The sequence below is a fragment of the Theobroma cacao genome, chromosome 5 (assembly GCF_053813885.1).
Source record: "Theobroma cacao isolate CCN51 chromosome 5, ASM5381388v1, whole genome shotgun sequence".
NCBI classification, from domain to species: Eukaryota; Viridiplantae; Streptophyta; class Magnoliopsida; order Malvales; family Malvaceae; genus Theobroma; species Theobroma cacao.
Window position 1 is genome coordinate 3,634,082 of NC_142643.1, and position 12,788 is coordinate 3,646,869.

Genomic DNA, 12,788 nt, shown 5'->3' on the forward strand with positions numbered 1-12,788 from the left:
ATAAATCACAAATTTACCTTAACAATCTAAAAAATATATGGAAAAAATTCATATTTGTATATCCAAAACTTATCTCATTTTTAATTCAAAAGACATATTTAATAAGTGATGAAAAACTCATATTTATATACTTAAAACTCATTCAATCTCTTACTAATGTAAGAGCCGTAACTAATAGCATAATTAAAAATAAAAAAAAAAAGTATCATATGATTTTAGGAAGAACAATTTGTGTTATAATACTTAATTATTTATTTTTTACAAAAACTTTTTGATATTGTTAAAAATGAAATTATTAAAATATGATTAATTTTATTTATAATATTAATAATAAAATAATTTTTTAAAAAAATCTTTAAAAAAGTTAAAGGTATAAAGAAAAAAAATGAAAAAAACCATAAGATAATAAAATATCAAATTTATTTTACTTTGAATTATAAAATATTTTCCAGTAATTTATCCTTAAAAAATATTTTATTAAAAATTAGTTAATATTTTAGCTTTATAGATATAGTTATCTGTCTTGTGAGAAAAAAATTAGAGGAAATTATATTCTACATTTAATTGTAAATGAATTCATTTATTTATTTATTTATTATTGTTGTCATTGAATTTTTTTTTTATTTTTATAAGAAGGAAAATAAAATTAAAATCACAAAGATTTTAATGAAAGAAAGTCGCCCAAACAAAGCCTAGTGCTGATGTCACGGCCCAAGAGTTTACTAGGCCCAAGATGCGCTTAAGTCTAACGACCAAATCAAAGTTAAGAAGTCGTCCGTTGCTTTACAGTATCGGATTCTCCGCTCCCATACAAATCTAACTGGCTCTCTTCCGGACAAGATCGACAGACCCAAGCAAAGATTCTGGCGAAGCGAATGGCTAAGACCATCTCCTACATAACTGGCTCTCAACTCCTCTCCCTTAATCCCCATCCCAATATTGCCATCATAGATGTCAGGTTCACTTCTTTTTCTTCTTTTTTTGCAGTATTAAGATTTTGTTGGATTATTGGGGAAGGTATTAATGTTGGGTTTTTATTTTTTTTGTGGGAAATTATTAATTTAAGGGACGATGAAAGGAGTTATGATGGGCATATAGCTGGGTCTTTGCACTATGCCAGTGACACTTTCACTAATAAGATCTCCAATCTTATTCAAGATGTCAAAGGAAAAGATACTCTTGTTTTCCATTGTGCCTTAAGCCAGGTACTTTCTTCATGCTGTTCTGCTGGAAATTCCTTCTTTTTTTTTTTTTGTTGTATCAAATTCCCTCTGTGTCCTTTGTGGACATCTGTCACCACTCATCATTATGTATATTTGTAGCTAAGTTTCATATATTGATAGATTTCAAGGTAGTTATGGGTTAAGATGTGAAATCTAGCTTAGTTGCACATAGATATTACGATATAATACCAGCATTTAGCAGAAAGAGCAAGTACAACATCTGGGTCGACCTACAACTCAATTTTCTCTAGCGAAATTGTGCTTTGGAAATTGTAGAGTTGGTTGAGTAGCCTATGCCCTAGTAAATAGTTATCGATTGTACCTTGGTTTATTGGGAAATTCATATGGGTTTCTGCAGGTAGATTTGTTTACTGCAATTGAAAGTTGGCTGTCCTAATTCTTTGGCTTGCACTTGCTTCTTGTCCCGAAACTTCCAAGTCAGCATTTAAGATTGTTTCCCCTTATGCTTACCTCCTTCAGGATGATAGTGTCAGCATCAAACTGATGTTTTAGGCTTGGATTAAAATAACCATTTTACCGTCTTTGTGGAAGTAAATCTTTCTGTTCGGCTAAGGCTCATAGAGTAAAACAGCAGGTTCATCAGCATGGATAAAACTATGTATAATTAAATGGTCTATGGTCTCTCCACAGTTGCTCTTCAAGGCTCAAGCATCACTTGCCTCAAACACTTGTATTTTAGTGTGTTTCATGCTGGTCATGGTTCTTTTGGAAAAGACTTCTATTCTATGGAGTCTGGACTGTCCTTTTCACTTATTCAATTTTCTATGGTTGGCAGATAATTGAGTGGCCTATGCTTGAGCTTAAAGCTGTTTCCTGTTACCCTGCATAGATGGGTTTTTTTAATTGTTTGAATTTTTTGAGTCTTTCGGAATTGCAGCTTGTGTTTATCAAAGAATTAAATAGCCAGAGGACCCAGTTAAACCCAATTAACTCAAGCAGTTCTCTACATTTGTAATAAGTCTCATCACCATTTTTATGACTGTGTTGAACCTCTTTAAACTGGAACTGTGTTCATCTTCTACCTGAATGAAACGTTCTTTTTAGACTCTTCCTTTCTTTCGCCTTCTTGCATAAAGTCATCTGTTCATAGAAGTCATTCTGTAATTGCTATCAAATAGACAATGTAATCATCAGGTGCATGCCTTTCATGCCAACACTTGGATCCCTCAGTTGGCAGGCATTATATTGGAATTTTAAATAACTGGTTTGCATGATCCTTTGAAATTAATCTCTTATTCTCACCCCATGTTGTTGATCATCTCGTTGTCCCATAAGCAGATGCTAGATGCTTAAATATTGAATGGTTCGTTTCCATGATATAGGTATTGTATAACCCTGTATATGTATTGTGGATGGTTTTGCAGGTTCGTGGCCCAACTTGTGCACGGAGGTTTGCCAATTATCTAGAGGAAATGAAGGAAGATGTCGGAATCAAGAACATTTTGGTTTTGGAGCGCGGCTTCAATGGCTGGGAAGCTTCTGGTAGACCTGTTTGTCGCTGCACTGATGTCCCTTGCAAGGGCGAGTGTGCTTAGTCATCTACTAGAACTCATTCTGGCCAAGAAGGAAGCAAAAGCATATCATCTTATTATTACCAACCATTTACCCATTTACACTCTCTGCTTGAAAACATCTGAATGATGATGTCTAATGTATACTTCAATGGAGATATAATGTGCAAATATATTACTGCTTTGGTTTCTACCAAAACTTGGATTCCCTTTAATATTTTGTGCAAGATAAGTTATTTCCGGAGATATAAGAAAATGAAAAAATAATTTTGGCATAATACTTGGAAAAGTTTTTAAAGTTTTTGTTTTTTTTTAATGTTTAATCAATTTGTTTAAAAAAGTTAAATCACTAATTATTATTATTTAAAAATTATTTGTTATGACATTAATGTGGTATGTTGATGTGTCATGATAATTAATAATGTGATAGAATGATGTGATATGATGGTAAGAATTCATTATATGTTTCATATAAAATAGTAAATGTATTTTAATTAATAATAATAAATCAATCTTTGATTATAAAAATTTATTAAATTAAAATAAAAAACGTGAATTTAATTAAACATAATAATTTTTTTTTAAATAATTTAAAAAATTTTTAAAAAAAATTATGTCATTAATTTTTAAAGAGTTTAATGAATTAAAATTCTTCAATATCATGACAAGCTTTCGCTATTCAAAGGTCATTTTACTTCACCTCAGTTTTCATCTCAATATTTAGCTCAATTAACTCAATGATTGATACAAGATTTTACTTAAAAAATAAAATTTTAATTTCTTTTCTTTCTCTCGGAAATATCACTTTATAAGTGATATAAGCTTTAGAAATAATATGAATTAAAATCTCGAATCATATTTTTAATAAATAAAAAACAACTTTAAAGTAAAATTTAAATTGGTTTTGTAGATATATTAAATGCAAATATAATTTCTGATTATGGATATTTGTAAATGTTTCGCATGTATTAGTGTTACGATATTAATTTTATCTTATTTTTGCAAAAATTAATATTAATAAAAAAATGAATTAAAAATATTTTGCTTTGTTGGTTGGGAGCCTGATCCGACCCGCCATTTGCAACCTCTCGTCCGGATCTAACTACCTAGCAGAACCCGCCCGTTTCGTAAATCAGTTGGAATATAAAGTCATAGAACAAACGTTGAAAACTGCATCTGAATTTCGAAGAGCAGAAAAAGGGAATCAAAAGCTTCCAAAGAGAAAATTTGAAAGATGGTAAATTGGAACAACCCATTTCAAATCGATTCTTTTTTCTCCTTATTCTACGCTCAAAATTATAATTCCAATTTTTCATTTTTCCAGGTTTGCATCGCTTGTCTATTGCCACTCTTCCTCGTCCCGATCGTGAATATTTTGCCTCTCCTTTTCCATTACATAATGGTAAAATTATTTAACTTTTCAATCATCTTTTTTTTTATTTGATTAGTTAATATCTGTTTAATTAATTTCTTTTTTTTTTTGGGCGGTTCAGGGTAAAATTTACAAGCTTTTTGGATGGGAATACCGGAAACCGGAGAGGGCACCTCCGGCGTGTCCGTATAAACCGGCTGCAAAAACGGAAAACGTTAGAAAAGTGAGTGATTAATTGCCTGCTTAAATTATGTGTTTGCTTTTTTTTTTTAATTTTTATTGAATTATTAATACAAAGTTTGCTCTGAAGTTTTTTTTTTATTATTATCTATTGATTCATTGTCATGACCGGATGAAATTCTGGTCCTTGAGGTAGTCAGAGTTTGTTAGGTTTTGAAACCATGGTTTTAATTAGTTGAAAAATAAAGCAATGGAGGCTAAATGATGTGCATATGCTTAAGCACAACCTTTTTGTTTTTCTAAAATTGTGTGAAAGAAGTGTTAGGGAATATCGATTTAAAATTATTTCCAATGGGTAGATTAATGGACCTAGAAGTTCAATGACTAATTTGGCCATGACTGAAGGGCTATACCTTGGTGGTATAGCTTTTATTTTGAACAAGGCCTAAATGGGTGGTTAATATGTTAATCAACTTTATTTGTATTCGTTATTGTGATGAGTGTGGAGCTTGTGCATTGGACTAGCATATGATCTAGCTCAGGAAGTTTAAACTGGTTTGCTTCCTAGCCTCGTACCTTATGTTTAGGATTTTGGAGGGATAGGGGTGTAGAGGATACGAGGATGGAGAGGATAGGGAAAGAAGAAAGGGAAATAAGGAAAATGCATTTCTCTCCTTAATTGGTCAGAGTGGACAGGAGATGAGAGTGTAAAGTAACTCTAATACCACTTTTCACAGGCCGGCAACTTAAGTGCTCTTGCTGTGTGACCTTAGGCACCTTCCATACTTATGATAGCCTAAGTCAGCCTAAACCACTTTTCACTCCAAGGAATGGACCCAAACAAGATAAATGCGTAACTAAGTAAGCAAGAACGAGAGTGAGGCAAAGAGAGTTTGTATTCACAATATGAACAACCAATGTGCAAGAGAAGTAACCCACACACTATCTCCGATGGATCAGAACCCCTTTTATAGCCACAGGGTCCCCTACAACGGTTAGAAGTCTTGAACCTCAAATTTAAATGGCCCCCAACAGCCGCCAATGAATTCTGGTGGGCCAGGAGGCTCTTCTAGTTGTTGGAACAGTGTTCTGATCAGTCTGCCCCTCTACTAGCTGTTGCACGGTGCCTACGTAGGGGTAGCTGGCTGGCTTGGCCCCCTGGCCTTCTTTCCTGCTGCCTGGTGAAAACTCCCCTAGGCCTGGCCGAACTTGCAGGCCATAACATTCTTCCCCACTCAGTCCAGCAACACCCTTGTTGCTAGGACATTGTTGCCCCCTTCTCTGCGCTCCACACATTGTGTCTCCGTGCATTTGCCTCGGGCCTGCTGACCTTGTGTGCTGTTGCTTGATTTGGAAAATTGTTTAAACCCTTCTTTTATTCCTCCCACCCCAAATATCTCAAGTTGAGAGAAACCAAAGCTGTGAGCCTTAGAGGGATTTAGAAGAATAGTCAGAAGTAACTCTGTTGCAAAAAATGATGACTCTCATGGGTTGTCATGTAAAGTAGTTGGGGATTTATTCTATCTATGGTATTGTTGTTTTCTCTCCATGAGAGACTATTTGGCAAATACAATCCAATTATTAATGGTTTAATAAGAGGTATCTGCTTCTTGGGAGAAAACTTTTTGAATAGTTATGCCTAGTAGAGTTTTTGTTCTCCATTGTCCACCTGGGTTATGTTACTAGTATGGCAAAACTTATTAGGAATTCTGAAATCAAGGTAAGTGGCAGGAATGTAAGATTCCATAAGCAAGGTAAATGTGGGAAAGTTATCTAGTCTCAATTGCAGGAGAAATGTTTGATCATTTGCTTTTTTTTAAAAAAAACAATAAAGCATGTAACATCAGATTCAGTTCATGTTATTTGTGTTTTAGGAAGACTATGATGACAATTACTCTTTTGCACTTAAAAGCGGCATGACACCAATCTTAGTTGTATGGAGTTGGTTCGTGTCAGTCATGTGTAGGATATGCTTATTGTAGCAATCTTAAGCATTCTTATTAGGCCGGTCTTCTTTGCAAACTTATGTTGTACACAAAACATCCAGAAACCGCCAACACTCGAATGCTGTATGTCTTATAAGCTGTTGTCTAAATAATTGTGTTTGAATTTTGGTTTGTGATAGTGGTTCTGGTTGCTGCTGCTCATGTCTTACTGCTGTCCTGGCTTTGGACTCTTCAAACTTCTACTCATTCTGTGCATGTAGGTTTGTTTTATATCCTTCGATTTGGTAAAGGTTTTCCGGTGTTTTGACAGGTTGGGCCAGAAACTGTACCTGGTAGTATACCCGAGTCTAGTTCGAAACCAGTGGAAGTGACAGATGGCAAGCAGGACTGATGCTGAAGTTGGAGTGTTTTCCATTGTATGAAAATCATTCCTTACCATAACAATCCTTCTGAAAATAGACTTGTTAAGCTTGTTGATTTGGAGAAGAAAAAACAAAAATCATGTAGTATGTTTTTATCAGAAGGCAAAACTGATGATATGATAAAGAATGTTTTGATTACCTAAGCTTTAGTGAAAAAACATGCATTTAGAAGCTATGAAATCCGTTTTCCATTTGGCGAAACCTGAAAAATGAAAAAAATATTTCCTCTGATCCTCTTCTGAAAGAGCAGTAGACTCGGTTCCAATGTAGATGACAACAGTAAAAGGGCCGAGGGGTTAAGTCTCTATGATGCCCGGTCCATTAGCCCAAAAGCCACAAATCCGAGCTGCATGGCCCTGTCAATGGTCCACCATGGCCCATTCAATGTTAAGAATTCGTTGATTATTATAAGAAAAGGAACACAGTAGAGGCTAAGTGGCTAACCTTAACATGGGAAGCGTCACCGGCCTGGTCTATTGTAATGATATGAGATTGTCGGCGAAATTAGCTTATATTATCTTGCTTGAGAAGTAAAATCCTGATTAAATATGGTAGTGGGCCCCCCCTTCTTTCGGTTAACTTGTTTGGACTCTTCATGTGTTTGCCCTCCCAAAGTTTGAAACAATTTTGGGGACTCTCATTTCTTTCTTTCATCTTTCCCTTTCAATTACCAAGCGAATCTACGGCACAGATTCCGTGGGCACCCCTTCCATATTGGAAAAAAATTGATTCCTCATTTTGGTGGCAAATTTTTTTTCTTTGGCTGAAAATGACATCCAATCAATGGTTATAAGAGTCTAAATGTGGGCTCTTAATGTGAACTGGATGTCTGGAACCACTTAAAATGGGCCAGAACCCAACTTTTTATTATTTGTTAAAAAATAATATAAAAAAGTTGGACATTACAATCACGAAGTCAGTACCCCCACCTCAAAAGGTTAAAATGTGCAGTAACACAGTCTATAAGTTACCTAAGAACTTATCGTGAGATTGAAACATCCTAGTACTTCTGTTAAAACGTTTAGTGTAATATTCTATCTCACATAATTTAACGATGAGGTCACGTTATTTACTTTTTCTTAGAAGTACTTGATGTGGACTGAATTTATTCTTATACCATCTGTCACATGTCAAAAACACAACCAACTGCCAGCTTAGGAGTGGAAAATACATTTCAAAAAACCCAAAACCATATAATCACAAGGTTTATTGCATGCAAAATGTGGGAGCGACAAAAGTGAGTGTAAATCACTGTTGAGAAACTGTAGTTTAAGTGGCCATCTAATAAACAATCATGTGACGTGTTTGACTTCCAACTTACGAAAAACGTAGCAGAACCATGTGAGTAGGTAGGTCAGCAACAACAGCAAATCTTGTGGAGACAACCTAGATATTCGTTGTTTTAAGAAGGAAATTTAGGGCAACTGCCACACGAAGAGTCAATCTGGTCAAAAAGAATTTTGTGCAACCCAAAAAATCTTATAGTCTTGATTGGTTTACTTGGCTGCCAAGGGAAGCTTGGGTTTATATTATTATTATTATTATTATGAGAATAATTTGACAAAACGTTTGTTTTCAAGCGATGGTTCATCTTGTTTGCGATCAAAGTTGGACCTAATTACTTGGAAGAAAGAAAGAAAGAATTTTCAAGTGAGACATGTGTCGTGCTTTTCAATAATACATATATATATATGTTGAGTAGGTACTTTAAATTGAGTAACAGCATGGGCTTCCCACGTTTTTAATACTAATATATCAGATTAATTTGTTAAGCAAGAAGATCATCTTAATTATGATAATTTATTCAAAATTATCTTTTATCAATTTTGATTTGATATATATCAGTTCATCACTTTAGTACTTTTATGTTGGGTTAATTAAACATGTTAGCTAAAACCCTATGAAAAAGGGGCAAGACAAGTTGATGTTGTCTACCCTTTCTCTTCATGTGAAGTTGGTCCAAAAGAAGAGAAAAAGTGAAGAGAATGAACAAACTAAGTATCTCAATGCATTTTCTCCGAAGTTCAATGGGAATCTTTATTGTCCACCCACTGCCTAATGAGTCCCCTAAGTCTCACACTTCGCCCAATAAAAATTCACAATCCCACAGTTCTTTATTCCTCAACTTGGTCCCTTTCTTTATCCCATTGTCATTCAAAATTGAGTACTCACAAACACTTTCCATGACTCCCACGTAATGTATAGTAACATTTTGTGACTCGAAGGGTAGGTACGAGGCCAAACCATGGGTTTGCAAACTTGTGAAGGTCATTTTCTAATACCACTTGCTAGGCCAACACCCCACTCTCAAATAATATAATCAATCGAGAAACACATGTTTTAAAAGATTTTTCTAAGATGTGATCAAATACGTGGGAGATTTATTGTTAAGAGAACTGTATAGGTATAATTTTTGAAAAAATTTATAAATTATTTAAGAAAATTTAAACAAATTTTTATTTATCTGTTGTATTCAATCAAACACTTATTTTTTTGTCAAATAAATTTTTTAATTAACGATTAACTAATTACTATTAATCAAAATATTATTGATTATTTTATAATATATCAACATGTCACGTTAATATCATGTGATATAAAATGATAAATATTATTTTAATTACTAACAATTAATTAATCATTAATTATAAAAATTTATTTGATTCAAAATAAAATTATAAAATGTTATTGAATATAATAAAAAAATTTTAAAATTTTAAAATAATTTAAAAATTTTTTAAATATTATGCCAATATCGGAAAACACAGTTAAGGATTGATATTGTGCATTTTTTCCTTTCATTTTCGAATTAAGGTAAACAAGAGGTGTGTTTAAAGCAAGTGGATGATATCCCATCGTTTTCAAACCAATCTTTGGTCGCAAACTCCTTTGTTTTTGGTTTCATCTTCTGATTAAATAAATATTACTTTGTTGTTGGGATTGATAATGTACATATATTGCTTCCACTTGTGCGATGGGGGTTATTGTGGGTCCCAAAATTCTTGGAAATTCAAAAGGAAAAACGGACTTGGATTGGATTATCACCGCTTTGGTCCCACTGCTCCTGGCTGACTAGGATGTGCTGGTGAGCCACATTTGAAACTTACTTAACTTCTGTTAATTATTATTATTACTCAAATTTTATAACCTATTTAAGTTCATTTCCACCTGTTTATAACTGTATATAATTAGAACATGTGTCACTTAGTGGTAAAGGTACATTCAATGAGAAAAAGAAGTTCTTGTTTAAAACATAAATTGAATTTTTTTTTTCACTTTTTATCTATTTGGATACAAAATGCATGTGATAGACCAATGAAATATTGTCTCAACGGCAAAGAAGACACTTTTTAAAATTTTAAATCCTCTATTCAAGTCTCACTTAGGTAGATTCAATCAAATTTTATATCGATTTGTATAGTAATTTTTTGGCATAATGTTTTAATTGAATTATTCAAAAAATTTTAATTAAATTGTTATTATTTTATTATGTTTAAAGAAGTTTTGATATTTTTTATTTTAAATTAAATAAATTCTTACATTACTTGTTATTTTTTAGTTGACATGATATTGATATGAAAAGTTAAAAAAATCAAGTGATTATATCATTATGTCACGTCAACATGTCATGTCAGCATATAACGTCAATATCACGTGATATAAAATAATAAATGATATTTTGACTATCAACAATTATTCAATTGTTAATCGTAAAAGTTTATTTAATTTAAAATAAAAGTATAAGAGTTTGGACGTATACAATAGAAAAATAAAAATTTATTTAAATTTTTTTAAATAATTCAAAAAAATTTTAAATATGATGTCTAAATTTTTTCATAAATATAATTTGTGATACATATGAAAATTATTTTGATTATAATTGAAAATTTTATTCGTAATTGTAATTTCATAAAAAAATGCATGAATAAATATGCATTAAGTGAATAAAATTAAATCCTCATGGTATGTTTTTGGATACTAAAGGGTGCTTACTGGCACCAAGCATTTTTAAAGCTAGAATGATTAAAGAGAAAATCGTAGTTGTTTCTTTTACAAAAGGAGAAGGCAGAAGACAGAGATTCAACGTACAAACTATTAGTCAGTTTGAAACTATTTTTCGACGTACCGTGAAAGGTGAAATTTAATTATTAATCAAGAATTGGAGTTTAATGTCCGTAGCTTTTTCAAAGTTTATAAAGAACAAATTTGAATTTAATTGAGAGCCCGTTTAGAAGGCCAACTGATACTTTTAAATGTGACCCTTAGTATATATATATATGTATTACTCTTTCATACTATATTCATTGCAAGTATGATTGAGAAAAAAATATATGTAACTCACACGGGTTTAATTTGGTTATGTGATATAATTGATTAAAGACATGATATTTAAAAAATTTCATGAATTATTTCGAATAATACAAATAAGTTTTTTTTCTTATTATGTTCAATTAAATTTTTATATTTTTATTTTAAATCAAATAAGTTTTTATAATTAATGATTGTTAGTCAAAATCTTACTTATCATTTTATGTCACGTGGTGTTGACATATCATAATAAATAATGACATAACATATTAATGTGATATGATCATATGGTATTTTAATGTCACTTTTACGCCAACATCATATTAATACTACGTGAATATAAAATGATAAATGATATTTTGATTAAATACAATTGATTAATCGTTAATCATAAAAGTTTATTTAATTTAAAATAAAAATATAAAAATTTGATTGAATGTAATAAAAGAATAAATTTTTATTTAAATTTTTTTCAACATTATACTTGATTAAAATATAATATAAATTTATTGTGTCTAAACTCAATTCTCTTATATATATATATATATATATATATATATATATATATATAAAACAAACTCAATTCTCTAAATAAAGTAGAAAATCAAGTTAAATGAAAATGATATTTATATCTTGTTAAATTGTTTGCAAACCATTAACCCAAAGCGTGAAGTGCCAAGCCAAAGCCTGCTCCCCTGGCTTGGGTAAACGAGTATTTCACCCAAAATATCACCGAACGCTGATTGACTGAAAATTGTGGGGTGGAAAGGCGTGGCGTCATTGCATGGCGTCAAACGTGATCAGCATTCCCCTTTTGTGTGTACACAAAAATAATATCAGACTGGGAGGTGCGAAAGCAACCCTCTTTATAAAGCCCTTTCACTTCCACTGGTTGGCCTGTCCCAATCTTTCCCTCCATCGAAGTGGACACCAAACAATAACTTCACTTTTTTATAAACAAAGTTTAGGAAAAGCTTACTAATAGTTTCTTTTTTTTTGAGCCTTTCCTAACCCCCATGTGGGTTTGGGTCTTTATCACCCCAATTATCAAACCCCTCTCACATAATCCTAGCTGAAGGGACTCGTGGCTCCATGCCCACCGTTTGCTTTGTTCTACTTGTATGAGACAGGCCTTTTTCCTCTTTCTCCTCGGCTATTGATTATTATTAAGCCTATTGAGCTTGATGTGTGCTTAGATGGATTGATCGAGGGATGAGTTGGGAACCCTCCGATGTGAAATTTTGTGCATGAGGATGCTTGCTTTTGTTTGTTGCCACTATAGGACATGATATTGCCATGGAAATTATTAGTAAAATGTTACTAGAGTTACGACAGGCAATACATGTATATTTGCAAGAACAATCTGCAGGACGGCTTAATAAGTTTAAATGTTTTAAAATTAAATATTTAAATAAATTTTTTTTATTGAAATTAAAAAAAATAATTAAAATTTTATTCTTTTAGTATTTTGAAATGTAAAATTTTTAATTAATTTTTTATTTTATAAATTAAAAAAATTAGTTTTATATATATAAAAAATAACTTTTGAAAATCATTAAATATATATTACTGTTAATTAATTGAAAATAGAAAAAATAATTGAGAATTAATAGTATTATGGAATTAGAAAGTGATAAAAAATTTAGATTTATTAAGCACATAATTATAGAATTGAGAGAATATGTCATTTTATTAATTATATTGATTTTTACATATTTTTAATAAAAAATGAGATAAATAATTGAGAATTAATAAAGATATAAGAATTAATTTAATAAGTAGTTATTTTATTAATTATTTAATTT

At 31.7% G+C, this 12,788-nt stretch overlaps 2 protein-coding genes across 2 annotated transcripts; both read left to right on the plus strand.

The window, feature by feature from the left end:
- The first annotated feature begins 772 nt into the window (after positions 1–772).
- On the plus strand, positions 773–2,954 carry CDC25 (Rhodanese/Cell cycle control phosphatase superfamily protein). Its single transcript, XM_007027382.3, has 3 exons — positions 773–958; positions 1,067–1,205; positions 2,609–2,954. Exons 1-3 carry the CDS (start codon positions 876–878, stop codon positions 2,777–2,779), a joined length of 393 nt encoding a protein of 130 aa, XP_007027444.1. The 5' UTR covers positions 773–875; the 3' UTR covers positions 2,780–2,954.
- An 897-nt stretch (positions 2,955–3,851) lies between these two features.
- On the plus strand, positions 3,852–6,813 carry LOC18598042 (uncharacterized). The gene is made up of 4 exons (XM_007027383.3): positions 3,852–3,992; positions 4,080–4,157; positions 4,249–4,350; positions 6,564–6,813. Exons 1-4 carry the CDS (start codon positions 3,990–3,992, stop codon positions 6,642–6,644), a joined length of 264 nt encoding a protein of 87 aa, XP_007027445.3. The 5' UTR covers positions 3,852–3,989; the 3' UTR covers positions 6,645–6,813.
- Positions 6,814–12,788: the final 5,975 nt, after the last annotated feature.